At 47.5% G+C, this 16,998-nt stretch overlaps 1 protein-coding gene, 1 long non-coding RNA gene and 1 other non-coding gene across 3 annotated transcripts; 1 reads left to right on the forward strand and 2 right to left on the reverse strand.

Moving 5' to 3' along the window:
• LOC123803938 (uncharacterized) lies at positions 1-1,736 on the reverse strand. Its single transcript, XR_006783002.2, has 2 exons — positions 1,422-1,736; positions 1-194 (listed from the first exon to the last, which is right to left on the reverse strand). It is a non-coding gene; the product is annotated as an uncharacterized LOC123803938 (long non-coding RNA).
• Positions 503-776, reverse strand: LOC123803972 (small Cajal body-specific RNA 13). The gene has a single exon (XR_006783011.2).
• A 198-nt stretch (positions 1,737-1,934) lies between the features above and the next one.
• GLRX5 (glutaredoxin 5) lies at positions 1,935-11,436 on the forward strand. Its single transcript, XM_045815790.2, has 2 exons — positions 1,935-2,293; positions 10,777-11,436. The coding sequence occupies exons 1-2, from the start codon at positions 1,999-2,001 to the stop codon at positions 10,953-10,955; spliced, it is 474 nt and encodes a 157-aa protein (XP_045671746.2). The 5' UTR covers positions 1,935-1,998; the 3' UTR covers positions 10,956-11,436.
• The last annotated feature ends 5,562 nt before the right edge of the window (positions 11,437-16,998 follow it).

Below are 16,998 nucleotides of genomic sequence, written 5' to 3' on the forward strand. Positions count from 1 at the left end.
TCAAGTTATCAACGTTTATTTTTAAAAACCCAAACAAACCCAAATGTACTATAACATAAGCCTGAGGAAAAGTTAGGTGATTTGGGAAATATCTATTCTCTGATGTAAGTGCCGGTCTTCTGCAACACGTCTGGGCTTCAGCACCCCCACACTTCAGGCCACTTGTTCCTCTGATTTACCTGGAATCCATGAACCTGGGGGAGAAACGAAAAAGGATTCTTTACGGAGCTGATCAATTTTGGGTCCCCCATTAGAAAACTATCACACATCCATAGCATCAGTGAGGGTGAAATAAATAGGTCACTGAGGAGCACTTCTGAGTAGTATTTTGAGTTTATTCTCAATTTGCTAGGGTTCAAGTTTCATGCTGAATGATTACTTGCAAGAGTACTTGCTAACAGCACCCGTATTAATTTTCTGGTTTTAAATTTGAGAACCTCAAAAACAGAAGCAGGTCACCTCCAGCAACAATTTTTAAAATACTTTTTTTTTTTTTAAAGCAATTTGTAGCAGTACTTAGTGTCCAACAGAAACCACTCCGTCTGTTAAACAATATCTCGACTGCAAAGCTTCTCTTACTGTTGGTGGATAGATAACGACACGGCACAGCCATTATCACCGTGGCAACAGTACCCGGGACTATCAGAGGAAAATTGCACATAGAACCGCTGGCTCTTGAGCAGTCATGCCTCAGCTTCCTCTGGAGTATGCTTTTTCTGCAAGTCTGGTGTGCCCCAGGGTACCACCAACCCTGCGCGGCGCCAAGACTACAGATCTTTTATGGATTTCACTCGAATCCCGATCTTCCGGAACCGGCGCACCTGCCACGTCCCGAGCACTGCTCTAGGTACTGAGGATACAGCAGTGAGTTAATTCCAGTGCCTGGGAGGGAAATCAATAAACCAGCTAATGAATACAAGTCAAGGAGCAATACGTACAACGGAGAACAGAGAAAGCAGTGAGCCCTCCTCTGTACCTGCTTCTCAGTTCCCCCGCTGGCTACCAGCTTTGGGCACCAAATCTCTCTGGACATCCCGCGCTGGCACCGTCCCCGGCAAGCCCTGAAGACGTCTGTCCAGCGAACCAATTCCCTCCTAGCTCCCCATTCAACAAAGCTTTCCTGGGCCTTAGGCCCAAAGAACTTAAGTGGGCTGCAAAGTTCACGAAGCCCCAAACCCGGAGCGGATCACGCACACGAGGGCACCTTACACACTTCCTAAATAATAGTTATTTTGGAGAAATAATCGTGGGCCGGGTGTGGGCCTCTACTCCCACGCGGGCGGCGGGGCCGAGGGACGGCCGGGACACGTGGCCCCCGACTCCACCCGGGAGCCCCGGCCGCGAGAGCCCGGCCCCAGCCAGTCCCCGCCACGAACGGCCGCTTTCGGCCGCAGCCTTACGGAGGCACCGAGATCGCTCACCTGGGTTGGGAAGGGCGGACCCAGGCCAGCTCCAGCACCCCCGCGGACCCTGAGGCCGGAACCCCACGCCAGGCTACCGCGTTGCCACAGCAACTCAGCCACTGTCTACACCGGAACCGGAACCGTCGCCTGGAAGTGACCCCTTCCCGGCGTTCCGCGGAACGCCGAAACCCGCCCACTGCCTTCCCCAGGCATCCGGGAGTATCCCAGCAGGCCCGTCCACCCTCCGGAGGGAAGTCGTCTTCCCCCTCGTTTCGCCTCTCCTTGCCGCGGAGCGTGACGCTGATGGACATTCAATCTCTCCAATCAACTGACAAAGTGATCGCCAGCGGCCAATAGTAGGGCTGTAGGATGCGGCTCAAGTTTAAGGACCGCCTCCAATCTGTCGGGCCGGACGAGCCACATGATTGGTAAAGTCGAGTAAGTGCGGGCTAGCGTTGTCCAATCACGGGTTGCAGTTCGGAGCCGGCCCAATGAGATCCTCCGGGGGGCGGGCCGGGCTGCCGCGGGCCCGGGGAAGGCTCCGGGGGGCGAGCCGAGGTCCCGGGCAGTCGAGGGCTCCGGCGAGCTTGCGGGGATGAGCGGATCCCTGGGCCGGGCGGCGGCGGCTCTGCTCCGCTGGGGGCGCGGCGCGGGCGGCGGCGGCCTGTGGGGCCCAGGCCTGCGGGCGGCGGGCTCGGGCGGCGGCGGGGGCGGCTCGGCGGAGCAGCTGGACGCGCTGGTGAAGAAGGACAAGGTGGTGGTCTTCCTCAAGGGGACTCCGGAGCAGCCCCAGTGCGGCTTCAGCAACGCGGTGGTGCAGATCCTGCGGCTGCACGGCGTTCGCGACTACGCGGCCTACAACGTGCTGGACGACCCCCAGCTCCGGCAAGGTCAGGGCCCGCCGGGTGGGGGGCGACGGGCGGAGGCCGCTCGGCGGGGCTGGGGTGTGCTGCACAAGCTGTGTCTGGGGGTTCGAGCGGGATCGGGGCCCGGGCTACTGCTCGGTATTCGAGGTGCGGCGGAGACATGATTGACTTGAAGCGGGTCTTGAGGATCTGGGCATCTGGTACTCTTGCCAGCTTGGGCACTGGCTAAGTCCTAGCGGTTCACCGGTCCCCACGCTGAGCCGAGAGAGGCCTCTTGGGGCCAGATCGCTCAGGCTCGGTCCGAGGAGAGTGGTGGGGAAGGGGGACCCGGAGGGGTGGTGGTAAGAACCACTAGAAGAAGGTAGGCATTTTGGGGGACACGTTGAGGGAGTTGGCCTGTCTCGTGGATAAGGAGCTGGTGCTGTTGATGGTAGAGAGAGGGCCGAAGTTGCTCTTGTTAGAGGCTGGTGGGGTCAGAGCCTAGCCTCGTGCCTCAGCGCTGGGGGTGTCAAGAACCATCCCCTATTGTTGCTACAAGGAGAGGGTGGGCGCAGCTTTTGGACTGGTCTTAGTAGGGATCGCTTGGTGTGGAAAAAAAAAGCCATGAACTTTGTTTTTAGGTACTCGAGGACGGCGTGGGATTTGTGGGGGCTAGGGCTTGGAGAGGCTGGTGGGGAGAGGGGTGAGCAGTGATCCCTGGTTCCTGGCTAACTCAGGCTTGGAGCTCGAGGAACTTGGGGCCAATCGGTGTGGGGCCAGATGCAGCAGTTCCTGAGGCTTGTCGCTGGCTCGGGAAGGAGGGAGGGCCCTGACAGCTAAGAGTACCTTTTCTGCTGAGCACCATGCCAGGAGCCTTACCTGTATCTCAGTGGGGGAGGAGGACAGGGCCAGAGGAGTACATGGATCTGCTCCTTGGCTAGGATCCTTGGTCAGAGTTGGTGGAGAAATGGGGAGGCTGTCCCTGTACCTCCTAGACGGTGGCTTAGTCTGCTGCATTCCAGTTAGAGACCTCCAGTGACGGAGTCCTGGCATCTCCCTGAGCCTAGTGCTGTTCTTTAGTTACAGTGTTCTAAAAACAGTTTTACCAGGCACCAGGTTCCCTGTTCTTCTACATTTAGAATTCTGCATTTTGTTATGTACTTAGGACTGTTGTTCTGCAGTTGAAATGATCAATTCTAGTCCTCCCTCCTTGACCGGACAGGCTGGTGTGGGGGAAAGGCTTGGGGTTGGAATCCCGCTGCAGCCAATCAGCCGGGCACCCTTAAACAAGTCACATGACTGCATTTTCTTTTTCAGTAAAAGGAGGATAATGAAATTAAACTTGACAAAGCTTTTATGAGGGAAAAAAAGAGAAAGTAAAACTTTGTAGAAAGTGCCCATCATTCTCTCTGGCACACGGAAGGCACCCACTCAACGGGAGCTATTTTATCTTTTGGACTTTATGGTTCTCAGAGTAAGTATTTTTTTCCCCAGATGAGTCCCTGGGAAGCTCTCGGTTTGGGTGGGTGGAAAGAAGGAGGGAAAGCAGGTTAAGATTACCAGCTCTATGTGATACTGCCCTGTATCGGGCTCCTGATCCTTATTTGTTTTCCTGCAAGACTGCCACCCGTCGCTAGGCCCTGGGATGTTTTTTATGTACAAGGAGGGGCTGCAGCCTTCCCCCAGCAGCGGCTGCTCTGCTTCAACGATAAGATAGGGGAAACTGCTCTGCAATCTTTCAGCGGGGCCCTTGCCACAGGTCCTGCAGATGCCTACCTAGTAGGGCTGTTAATAAAAAGTCATGTCATTGATAGCTTGCTTAGTGTAAGGTTTTGAGGGTCTTTGGTTTGTGGTTTCTCTTCTGTTTATTTTTATTTTATTTTATTTTAGGATTATTTATTTTAGAGAGAGAGCACAGAAGGGAGAGAAATTAGGACTTGAACATATCTTTTTGGGGATCACCATTCAACTCACAACACCAGTCTTTTTTTCTTTTTAAAGAAATTTATTTATTTGTGAGAGAGACAGCATGCATGCTTGGTGGGGAGGGGGCAGAGAGAGAGAGAGAGAGAGAGAGGGAGAGAGAATTCTCAAGTAGATTCCCTGCTGAGTAAGGAGCCTGACTCAGGGCTCGATCCCACGACCCTGAGATCGTGACCTGAGCAATTGGTTAACTGACGGAGCCACCCAGGCATCCCATGTTCTCCGGTTTAATAGAACTGGAGATGGGGTATGCTGGAGTGTAAGAAGAAAGTAGGAGCAGAAATAAGAAGGTTTACTCATAGCACTTAGGTTCCTGTCTTTCAGGATGCAGCTGGCTTCCAGTCTCACATTCAGGTGCTTAAGCAATAGCAGCAGGAATTTAGCCCTTAAATTTCTTGAGCATTGAGTTTCATCATTTTCATTCCCAGTTTGTTTCATACCAGATTACTGGTCAATAAATGTGTTGCATATATATTGGACATAGCACACACCTCTTTTGTGGCTTAGAAAAACAAGCATGCATGCAAGTGTTAGCCTTCAGACTGGGGCGGGTGGTGGGAGCACGTTCCCACAGTGGGGATCAGTTTAGTCAGGGTAAGACTTTATAAAAACATGAAGACTCTTCATGTCTTTGCGCTCTGCACCCTTGAGTTTTACCAAGAGAAGCTGACAGGCTGTCTGATGCTTGCTTTTGCTAGCCAAAGATACAGTTATGTACCTTTCCAAGGCCCAAGGTCACTGCTTGTAACTGGAGAGGGGCTCCCGCAAAATTGCCTTTCCTTTTGTCTCGTGCCAGAGCTTTATAAAGGGCCCAAAGCCCGAGGAACAGCCGCAGACGCTCTCTTCTTGTTCTGGGTGCCGGGTCCCAGAAGTGTGATGCAGAGAGGTCTCAGCCTGTGACCCAGGGAGCAGAGATGACTGGGAGGTCTTCCTCAGGTCTTTTCTCCTGTGAAGACACACAGAAGGTGGCCACAGAGGGACTGGGTCCCAGTAGACAGATGTCTGCATATCCTAATCCTGGTCTAACAAAGAATCTCTTTCATTTTCTGTTATAAACGTAACATGCTCATTGAAGAAACTTGGGAACGCTGAGGTAATAAAGAAAAGGGAAATTACCTGTAATTCCATATCCACCATTATTAACATTTGGATCTAGTTTCTAATCCTTTTTTTAAAAAACCGCATTTGAGATCATGCATGTCTGGGCATAGTGTTTTGCCCTCCCGAGGGCAGGGAACATGTCTTATGCCACTGTGTGAGTACCCTGTATATTGCCTATGCAGAGCAAGCTTTCAGTGATTTTTTTTTTTTTTAGAGATTTTATTTATTTATTTTGAGAAAGAGAGAAAGCACACGTGCGCTCAAGTAGGGGGAGGGGCAGAGGGAGAGAGAATCCTAAGCAGGCTCCTTGCCCAGCCTGGAGCCCAGCGCAGCGCTGGATCCCAGGACCCTGAGATCCTGGCCTGAGCCGAAACCAAGAGTCAGACACTTAACCAGTCGGACGCTTAACTGACTGAGCCACCCAGGTGCCCCTCAGTGATTGTTTTAATGAATAAGTAAATACTTCTTTTATTGATACTTCTTTTAAACTCTGTTCCATGCTCTTAAAAACATAAACACTCGTAAATTTCTGCCTGTTCAGATCACCATTGTATTCCTTGCATCAAAAGCAGTGTCTGTTGAATGAATAGCCATTATCCTGTTGCTGAATGTTCATTAAGCATTTGAAAACACATTCGGCCTTTTCCGTATCAGGGAGTTTAAGGCAACAGAAACAAATCCATGACACCGGCAAATGTTAGAAGTCCGATTAACGAGTGCTGTTTCTGGGCTTGTGTGGTGAAGGTGTTACGTGCTGCAGGTGAGAGTGTAAAATGGTACCAGCACTTTGGAGGAGTAACTGTCAGTACCGGGTCAAGTTGAAGGTGAACATAGCTGAAGACCCAGCTGCTTCACTCCTGGTATACAGTCTAGAGTGGGGGTTGACAGACTTCCTTTGTAAAGGGCCAGAGAGTAAACACTCCAGTCTGTGTGGATTCCACTCTGCCGCTGTGGCGTGAAAGCAGTCAGGAACGGTATGTGACGGATGGGTTTGGCCAAGTCCCAATAAAACTTTATTTACAAAGACAGGAAATGGAACACCTATGGCCCAAAGGCCATTGTTTGCCACCCCATTCTCCAGAGAGGAAGACCCCTGCATTTGAGTTAGAAGACAGATACGGTTCTATTCATCGATACATTGCCTGTAATAATGACAAATTGGCAAGAGAGGATCTTGGTCTATTAGCAGACTAGATAAACGAACTGCAGTGTAGTCACATGATGGAAAACGAACTTGTGGCTAAAACGAACGAGATCTAGATGTATTCCGTATGACTGTATCTCAGAGAATACTGTGTGTAGTCATGAAGTCAATTGCAAAAAAGGTAACTATGGCATGATGCCATTTGTGTTAAAGGTACGAAACAGTCCCACGTGTCGTGGATACACGTGCAGTGTACGTTCATGGGCAGGGGTGACATGCCAGCCACAGGCCAGAGGCCACCTCTGCTGGTCTAGAACCTGGCCTTCGGACTCCTAGAAACCTGGATAGAAATCCAGGCTCCACCATTTGCCAGCACTGTGACTTTGGTCAAATAACCTCCCTGAGCGTTGGTTTCTTCATCTGTAAAAGAGAGAAAATTATGCAAAGGTTAAGTGAGGTTATGTGTGTAAAATACTTAAAGAATATGAAAATCAGTAACCCTTAGCTCAGCAAATGAGTATTTTCCTGCTGCACGGCAGACAGGATCGGTATATTTCCTGCATTCTTCCCCATTGCGTGTATTTCTCAGAGAAACATGACCAAAGGGTGGCATAGGGGACGTCACAGTGAAGAGAACATGCACCTGGAACTGTGGGAGTTTAATCCCATCACCAGTTAGATCTCATTTCATCTTCTTAATAAACCCGTGAGACATATAGTTATTCCCACTTCACAGGTAGGGAAACTGAGGCTAAGAGATGAGCAGATTTATCTGAGGATGTATTTACAAGCTGGCAAGCCACAGCCGGCTGACTCTGAAGCCAGTGCTCCATTCACTCTGTCACTGGCCCCTTGAGGGTCTGCCTCTCCGTTGCGGTGAGCTCAGATGATCTCCTGTGGTGCTGACGTCATTCTCTCAGTTGGGAAGCCAGAGGAGGCGGTGTGACTTGCCCAAGGCAGAATTAATCTGCATCAAATTCCGAACCTCCTCCTATGGTGAAAATCTACCAGGGAAAAAGGAGAACTTACAATTATGGCTATCATTTGTTGTCCAAACTGGGAACAAAGTCTCATGTTCTGAAATGCGATGGATTTTGAAAAGTCCCTCTTGAAAGTTCTGGAAGGGAACTTTTAATACCCTTCCCCCCCCACCCCCACTCTGGTTTGATGCTTTGGACTATTCATTTTTTTGGTGGGGCAGTAGGTATCTGTAGAACTGATCTTATAAGACAGCCTCCTTCCTTACTCCCAGATCCTAGTGTCACCCTGTTACATGGCTTTGCAGTCAATATTTTTTGTTCCAAATTGAATCATTGTCATCTGTAAAATATGATTACCATTAAAACCCATTCTTGGATATGACTTCCTAATTTTTAAGAGTTTCTGATTCTGAGTTATTTGAAATGAAATTTATAAGAACTATCACTGTGTGTTGCAGTTTTTGGAAATTAAAAAGTGAGAGAAGTTAGCTATGTTTAAACAATTATATGTGAATTGACAGGATTCATTTTCATTTTCAACTTATGAACAGTGGTCTTTTATTATTGGAAGTTACTTGCTTTGTGCTGTAGGAATCACTTGGATATCTCTTTAAATATTTAAACCTGTAATCAGACTTTCAAAAAATGGAAAACAGTATTTTTTTGATCAGCTGCCTGTAACACTTGTTACCCTAAAACCGAAGAAGCAGGTGAGTTTAATTTTGATAAACTATCAGCGAGTAGGCACTATGGCCACTGTCACAATACATCATGGGCTCTGAGGCAGGGTTCTTGGAACATAGGTTACTAGGCAAGAGAGCATGGCCCCAGGTTTTGGAAGGAGTCTTTCTCCCTTGCATGTGACTGTATGTGTCAGATGTTCAGGATGGTTGGAAAGCCCACTTGTTTGGTGGTTTTAATGGTAACAGTTGATTCTCGTGGCCTGTCCTCTTCCCTCTAGTCTGCACAGGAGAGCTGTAGCAACGTGAAGCTTCATGAACGGGACAAGCCTAAAGCTTTTACTGAGTGTGGTAATGACAATAGACATGATTGATGAGAGCAAAGTATTTTACTTTGCAAAGATTTTATTTAAAAAAACTACTTTGTAGGATTGGGTGTGTGGTTTGGGGTGGACCTCAGATGGCAAATTTATTTTCATTTTTGGTGTGTTTCAAAAATTGGAGGCACTCACTGAAAAGATCAGTAGATACTCGTTGTCTTGGAAGGCCTAACACAATGTATTACGAATTGAAAAAGACCCAGATATAAACTCATGCACATAAATGGCTCATGCACGCAATATGGAAGCTCGTTAAGAAAGTTTCAAAGAATTATGACTTCTATGCCGAGTCATCTATGTAGCACCAAATATCAGAATTCCAGATGGAAAACTTGAAGTCATCAAGATATTCTAATATATTAGTTATTTGTTACTGCAAAGACATTCTGATGGTTAATAGAATTTTCCCTTTATTAGTAACCCCCATACCTCTAGCTGATTTATCTTTTAAGACATCCAAAGTGGCTTAGAAGTATGCTTTTCTGGGGCTGTAAAGTACAGCATGGTGACTGTAGTTAATGATACTGTATTGCATATTTGAAAGTTTTTACGAGAATACATCTCAAAAGTTCTCATCACAGGAAGAAACCTTTGTAACTGCATGTGGTGATGGATGGTAACTAGACTTACTGTGGTGATCATTTTGTGACGTATACAGATGTCAAGTCATTATGTTGTAGACCTGAAATAAGATAATGTCATATGTCAATTACAATTCAAAAAAAGTTTTAAAAAAGGTGTGCTTTTTGGGGCCTGTGATATTGCAACCCTTTCTCGGAGGGAAGGTCTGGCGGAGAAAGATAAGCCCTCAGTGGGGGGCCTTCTCCAGTGTTCTGGTTGAGAGCACAGGCACTGTTTTTTAAGAAGGTAGTGACTTTTTTTAAAAGAGGAAAACACATTGTATCTTAGGACTTGTGATATAAGTCAAATTGGTGATTTTATTTGGAAAATGAATGTTTGGTAATAAGTGATAGGGTATCAAGGACCAGTTTTCGTATTTTTAGTTTATTTACATGAAAACCAGCACTTGGGCGATTTTTAATTTGCATACTATTGTATTTTGTTTGAAGAATCTGTTGACTTCTGTTGTATTTTGTCTGTTCATTTGGCCATTTAAAAACACCTTCCTGTCTGCAGAAGTGTAGAAACAGCAGTGTGGTCTATAGTGATTAATTATCAGATGTCATGCTTTTGATCATCCTCTGTTTTTCATAGGACCAACACAGATGTTTTATGGATGGGTATATTTGTAAAAGTGTCTCTCGTCTGTAGAAAAGAGGTGGAATGGTGTGGAAGACCGTGAGGAAAGAGTAATCTGTTGTCTTATGATTGAAACCACATTTTCTTCCTACTGTTTTGTTAAGACCGCGAGCCTCATGGTCCAGAGCTGAACAGAACAGGCTGCTCTTGTTCTAGGAGGCGCCTGATCTCGGTGTGTCCTGCGAACGGTTCGCACGCAGGACCGGTCACATGCACTCTGGTTGGTTTCTCGTGCGCTGTCAGCTCGTGAGAGCAGGGAGGGGGTCCCTCTCGCCCTGTGGCCCTGCGCCTGGCCCAGGACATGGGCCTGAATCGAGCTTTGGGTCTTTCCTCGCTTGCCTCAGTCACTGCGAATTCTGTGCTGAGCCCCATCAGCCTGGCCCGCGGAGGGCTGCAGTCCAGAGGAAAGAGATTGTTCTCTGGGTAAAAGGGTTACTAAAAATAAGACCTAGTGACTCAGCATCTTGGTGGCAGTCACCAGCCCAGACAGGCGCGAAAAGCCTGAGGAGAGGCCTCCCTCATTCTGCAGACTTACCATGATGGACCCATGTTAAGTAGTCCGTTTGAAAATGAAGTCTTGGCATTGAAGTTTCGTTTCACGGAACCCACGACTGGCAGATGAACGGAGATGATGGCTTTGTACATCTTGCGTGACTTACATCCACCAGTCGGGTCCTCCGCCATCAGTCCCTGTTCACGGTCTGTCAGCTGTCGTGTGAGAGCCTCACCTGCCTGACACTCACGAGAACCTTGTGAGGTGGGGGATAGAAACAGGTGAGCAGTTGAGCAACTTGTGGGGGGCCTCACAGTTTGTAACCGGAAAAGGTAGGGTTTACACACTGATCCAGTTGACTCTAGAGCTCCTACTCTGGCAGACACCTGGTTCCCTAAGGATGGGGGGACGCAGGGGAGGGACACCGGCTGTTCTGCTAGGAGCGGGTCGAAAACGGATTTTCGGCTCTAAGCATTTAAATGACACCTAAATGTTCTTTCCCTGCAGGCATTAAAGACTACTCCAATTGGCCCACCATCCCGCAGGTGTACCTCAACGGCGAGTTCGTGGGGGGCTGTGACATTCTGCTGCAGATGCACCAGAATGGGGACCTGGTGGAGGAACTGAAAAAGCTGGGGATCCGCTCGGCCCTTTTGGATGAAAAGAAAGACCAAGACTCAAAGTGAGGGCGGCCTGGGGCCTCCCCGAGCAGCAGGGGCCTGTCGGTGCGGAGACCCACTGCCAGCAAAGCCTTACCGGTTCTGATTTTCACTGTTCAGACGGCAGCTGCTTGCGTGGATCGCTCCCGTTTGTAAGCAGTTGGGTGATTTTAGTGTGTCTGGGGTTTGGGCTGCGAATATTCTATTGTGAACCTAATTATAACCACTGCACTGTAATAATTCAATGTCGTATTATGATATTGTTGTAAACAAAATCTGTTCTTATATTGTCATTTGCTCTTTGCCTGATTCAGGAGTAAAACCAGGAGCTTTTGAATCACCATTATTCATGAATCCTCGGCAAATGTGTCAGTCGGCAAAGATAATATATCCCCCCCCCGCCCCCCCCGATTTTTCGTAGCTTCTTCTGTTGAGAACAGTGATGGCCAAGGAAGAAGATGTGGTAACTGGGGTGTGTTTTTTTTTAAATAAACTGCCAACCCAGGGATACCGTGTGCGAGTTGTTAATTCTGAATGGCGGTAAGTCTGCTCGGGCTGCTGTCACAAAATCCCACAGACTGGCTGGCTTATAAACAGCACGTGTTTATTTCTTAAAGTTCTGGAAGCTGGAAGTCCAGGCTCAAGGCTCCAACAGATGAGGTGTCTGGCGAGGCCTGTGCCTGGTTCATGGGCAGCCTCTCTTCCCTGTGTCCTCAGGAGGAAGCTCTCTGGGCTCTCTCTTAGAAGGGCACAAATCCCATTCATGAGGACCCTGCCCTCATCATCTACTCACCTCCCCAAGTCCCCCCCCTCCCCCCAAACCACCACTCTGGGGGTTAGGTGTCAACATAGGAATGTTGAGGGGACACAGACCTTCAGTCTGTAGCAGTCTAAGAATGTTCAGTGCCTGTGACCTTCTCTTTTTAGAAATTAAGAGTGATTCTCATACTCTTCGGTTAAATTTGACATAAAAATTGCCATCAAGCTATGGTCTGCTTTCTCAAGGGGAGGTAAGCATTGTGAACACAGTGGTGTTGACGGTGCAGTTGGAGGCCTGGGTGTTCGTGTCCCCAAGTGAGGTGGCTGTGGCTAGGGGAGGCAGCCCCGCTCTCTCCCCTCTAAAGTCGGGTACTCGGCAAGCTGCACTCCCATCAACTAGGGAGAAATCACTGACAGGCCTCCAAAGAAAGGAATCCACTCAGCATTTTATTTCTTAAAAAATACAGTCTTTACATGATACTACGTAGAGAAAACCCTAAAGACTCCACCAAAAAACTACTAGAACTAATAAAGGAATTCAGTAAGGTCGCAGGATACAAAATCCATTGCATTTCTATACCCTAATAATGAAGCAGCAGAAAGAGAAGAAAACAGTTCCTTTTACAATTGCACCAAAAATAATAAAGTACCTAGGAGTAACACTTAAGCAGGTAGGTGAAAGATTTGTACTCTGAAAACTCTAAGCCACTGATGAAAGAAATTGAAGGCACCACAAACAAATGGAAAGACATTCCATGCTTTACGGGTTGGAAGAAAAAATATTGTTAAAATGTCCATGCTACCCAAAGCAATCTATAGATTTAATGCAATCCCTATCAAAGTACTAATAGCATTTTTCACAGAATTAGAACAAACAATCCTGAAATTTGTACAGAACCACAGAAGAGCCTGAACAACCAATTTAGCAATCTTGAAAAAGAAAAAAACAAAACTGGAGGTATCACAATTTCAGATTTCAAATTATATTACAAAGCTGTAGTGATCAGCAGTGTGGTACTGGCATAAAAATAGACACATAGATCAATGGAACAAAATAGAAAACCCAGAAATAAACCCACGATTATATGGCTAATTAATCTTCAAGAAAGCAGGAAAGAATATGCAATGGGAAGAAGTCTCTTCAACAAATGGTGTTGGGAAAATCGGACAGCCACATGCAGAAGAATGAAATCGGACCACTTCCTGTCATCATACACAAAAATAAACTCTAAATGGATTAAGGATCTAAATCTGAGACCTGAAACCATAAAAATCCTGGAAGAGAGCACAGGCAATGATTTCTCTAACATTGGCCTTAGCAATATCTTTTTAGATATATCTCCTGAGGCAAGGGAAATAAAAGCAAAAATAAACTGTTGGGACTACATCAAATTCTGCACAGCAAAGGAAACGACCAACTAAAAGGCAACCTACTGAATGGGAGGAGAAGATACAACATATCCAGTAAAGTGTTAGTATTCAAAATATATAAAGAACTGCTACAACTCAACACCCAAAAAGCAAGCCAATTAAAAAATGGGCAGAAGACATGAACAGACAGGTGTCCAAAGAAGACCTCCAGATGACCACCAGATGCTCAACATCACTCATCAGCAGGGCAGTGCCAATCACAACCACAGTGACTTACCACCTCACATCTGTCAGAATGGTTAAAATCAACAACGCAAGCAAGAACAAATGTTGGTGAGGATGTTGCACTGTTGGTGGGCATGCAAACTGGTGCAGCCACTGTGGAAAACACTATGGAGGTTAGTGTAGTTAAAGATAGAACTACCCTATGGTAATTGTACCACTGGGTATTTACCCAAAGTACACAAAAACACGAATTTGAAAGGATCTATGTACCTCTGTGTTTATGGCAGCATTATTTCGAATAGCCAAGTGTCCATTGATAGATGGATGGATAAAGATACGCGCACACACACACACACAATGGAATATTAGTCATAAAAAAGAAAGAAATTTTGCCACTTACAACACCATGGATGGATCTAGAGAGCATGATGCTAAGTGAATCAGAGAAATACAAATACCATATGATCTCACCAGTCTGTGGAATTTAAGAAACAAAGAACAAGGCGGGGTGCGGGAAGACAAACCAAAAAAACCACACGCAGCAAACCAGACTCTTAACTATAGAGAACAAACAGGTGGTTGCCAGAGGGGGGCGGGTGGGGGATGGGTGAAACGGGAAGGGGCTGAAGAGCACACTTCTTGAGGAGCACTGAGTAATGTATGCAAGTCCTGAATCGCTATATCGTAACCCAAAACTAATATAACACTATGTTAACTACGCTGGAATTAAATAAGATTTGGCACATGAAAATAAATAAGGTCTTTATAAAAAGGAATAATTGGAATCACAGCAGGGATTCTTCCAGTATATGGTATGGGTTTTTATATTATTATTAAGATTTATTAGAGAGCGTGAGCAGGGGGTGGAGGGAGGGGCCGTGGCTGAGAAGCAGACTCCTAGCTGAGCGTGGAGCCCGACTCGACCCGGGGCTTGATCTCACGACCCTGAGATCATGACCTGAGCCAAAATCAAGAGTCGGTCGCTTAACAGCCTGAGCCATCCAGGGGCCCCTCCGGTATCTTTCTGTAAGATGTGGTGTTCGTCCGTCCTGAGACTGCGGAGGCAAAGCTGGAGGTGAGGTTTACGGTGGCTCCTGGGAAGAAAGCCCATCCTGTCACCAGGGGCCTTTGGATCCCCAGAGGCCTTCGTTCATCCCCAGGGCCTTCAGCAGGACGTCTGTTGGAATGACAACTTCCCAGTGGCAGAAGCAGGAGGAAGAATGCAAGAGTGACAAGGAAGGAGGGCGGGCTCATTCCCCACAGCTGTTCTAGAGGCTTCTGTGGACTTGGCTTGAGTGCCTCTTGAAGAAGCTCCAAGAACAGACTGACGTGTGTAGCATTGACCTTCCGTGTCCCTGCCGCCATCCCTCCCCCAGAGGGGTTGGGATCCAGAAGAAAGGAAAGGAAAGTGGGAGCCATACCCCCACTTCACTGGAGACCGCCCCATCGGGGTAGCAGACCGCTCCCAGCCCGCCACAGAGCTCAGGGCTTCAGGGAAAGAAAAGCCGATTGTTCTCACAAGAAGGCTTTTTATGACCTGAATTCTGCCCTGCATCCCATCAATACCTTGATGTCAGCTCTCAACTAAGAGTTTCTGCGGACCCCTGGAGGAGGTTGGGACTCAGCCAAGTGACCTTGTTTAGCAAATGGAAGTGTGGACACTAGAAGGAAGGCTCAAGGTCTCCCCTGAGCTGCCGTGAGGAGGCGAGGGGCCAAGGTTGCGACCTTGGGGCACACACACGACTGCACAACTCTTCCCCACCGTCACTCCAGAGCACAGTCGGTGCTTGAACATAATTTTGCCTTTTTTTTTTTTTTTGCTTTTCCTTAGATCTGCCTACATACCCTTAGGGTTCATCTGAGCAATGAAATGATGAGAAGATCGGTGGGGCAACATCAGCAGCGTAGGAAACCTCTCCAGAATAGTAGGACTAGGGGAGGGCTGCCGACTGAAGAATCTCGCTCAGATGTTCCCGAATCCCACTGACCTCCTCTCCGTCGCCAGAGAGCCTCAGTGGGGAAGGAATCACTGAGCTCTACAGAAACAGAAATGTTCTTTCCAGAAGTTAATTAATACTTTTTTTCCCCCCTGTATGCTTAACGAGTCTTCACCAAGTGGAAAATGGAAGATGCTATCTTCTGTCAGTCTGAATAATTGTAATGATCTGCATAATTAGAATTCGCTGTGGTAATGAGAACCGTGACACCCAAGTTCCTTGTACAAACAGCGGTATCACACGCCATCTATTTTAAAATGCAAGGTCCGCTTCACAGCGTTTTGGCCCAGCACGTTTGGCTTGTATCATTGTGATTTATTGGCTTATTGCCGCAGCTTCAAAGTACTGTGTTAATAGACCCTTTAGAAATCGCGGAAGTTATTTTAGAAGCTTAAACGTTTGCATGATGTCAGGCAGTTTTTGTTTCCTGAGTTGGGAGTTAGGTAAATGGCATCGCACTTCATTTAAGCAATGAGTGTCGGAGATACATTGGGACAGAAGGTAAATTTTAAGAAGTCTCTTGGGCTTGGGGCACCTGGGGGGCTCAGTTGGTTGAGCGTCTGGCTCTTGATTTCAGCTCAGGTCATGATCTCAAGGTCGTGAGATTGAGCCCCAAGTTGGGCTCTGTGCAGGGCGTGAAGCCTGCTGGGAATTCTCTCTCTCCTTCTGCCCCTCCCCCCATCCCCCAAAACAAAACAAAACAAGTCTATTGGGTTTGTTGTTATTGGCCCTATTGAATTTCCTTGTGCGGAATCTGGGGCACCAAGCTTTCTTATGATTCATAAAGCCACAGCAGCTAGCTTGAGAGGGAATTCTTAGAAATGTATTCAATAGCTTATTTAGATATTAGAGAGAAATTGTTTCTTGAGGAGGCAGGTCCCAGGAGAGTGTGCGCAGAGTTCAGGGGGAGCAACCTTTGTGTTGGCAAGGTTTTGTTGAAGTAAATTTAAACCAGAGGCGAGGAATCTTCCACGTTTTTTCCTGAGAGTCACTGACAGGAAAAAGTAGATACTGGTGGCCAGTCACACGAAAAGTAGCTGATTCGATAGATTGAAAAAAAAAGATTTATATTCCACTTAAGAATTGTCTAGTAAACCTAAAACTAGCTTCAAGTCATACCTAAGAAGTTGTGACAGCCAACTCGAGGGAGAGCGGAGGGGTGAAGGGAGAGGGGAAGAGCTGGTTCCCAGCCCGGGCGCGGACATGCGTGGTGACGGAGGGGTGCCAGTCCTCCTTCCTGAGAGGAGCGTCTCTGCGGCTCTGGGCCAGCGTGATGGGGTTGGGAGCAGATCTGGCCTGGGTCCCAGTCAGGAGATAGCACACAGAGTGCACCCTGCCTCGAGGATCTTGTCCCAGCTTCAGCCTGAGTGTGGCCTTCCACGAACACCTCCCCGGCCCCTCCACTCCCCTGCCTATGAACCTCCGGGGTCAGCGCCCCGATGGCCTTCCCCGACAGCCCACATCCCTCCCCCGGCCCCCTTGTCCATCACATCAGGTTGTAATAGCCCTTTTCTTTCTTTCTTTCTTTCTTTCTTTCTTTCTTTCTTTCTTTCTTTCTTTCTTTCTTTCTTTCTTTCTTTCTTTCCTCCTTCCTTCCTTCCTTCCTTCCTTCCTTCCTTCCTTCCTTCCTTTCTTTCTTTCTTTCTTTCTTTCTTTCTTTCTTTCTTTCTTTCTTTTTTTCTTTCTTTTTAAAAGATTTTATTTATTTATTTGCGAGA

This window comes from Ursus americanus, chromosome 26 (genome assembly GCF_024610735.1).
Source record: "Ursus americanus isolate L20-20 chromosome 26, mUrsAme1.1.p, whole genome shotgun sequence".
In the NCBI taxonomy this organism is placed as follows: Eukaryota; Metazoa; Chordata; class Mammalia; order Carnivora; family Ursidae; genus Ursus; species Ursus americanus.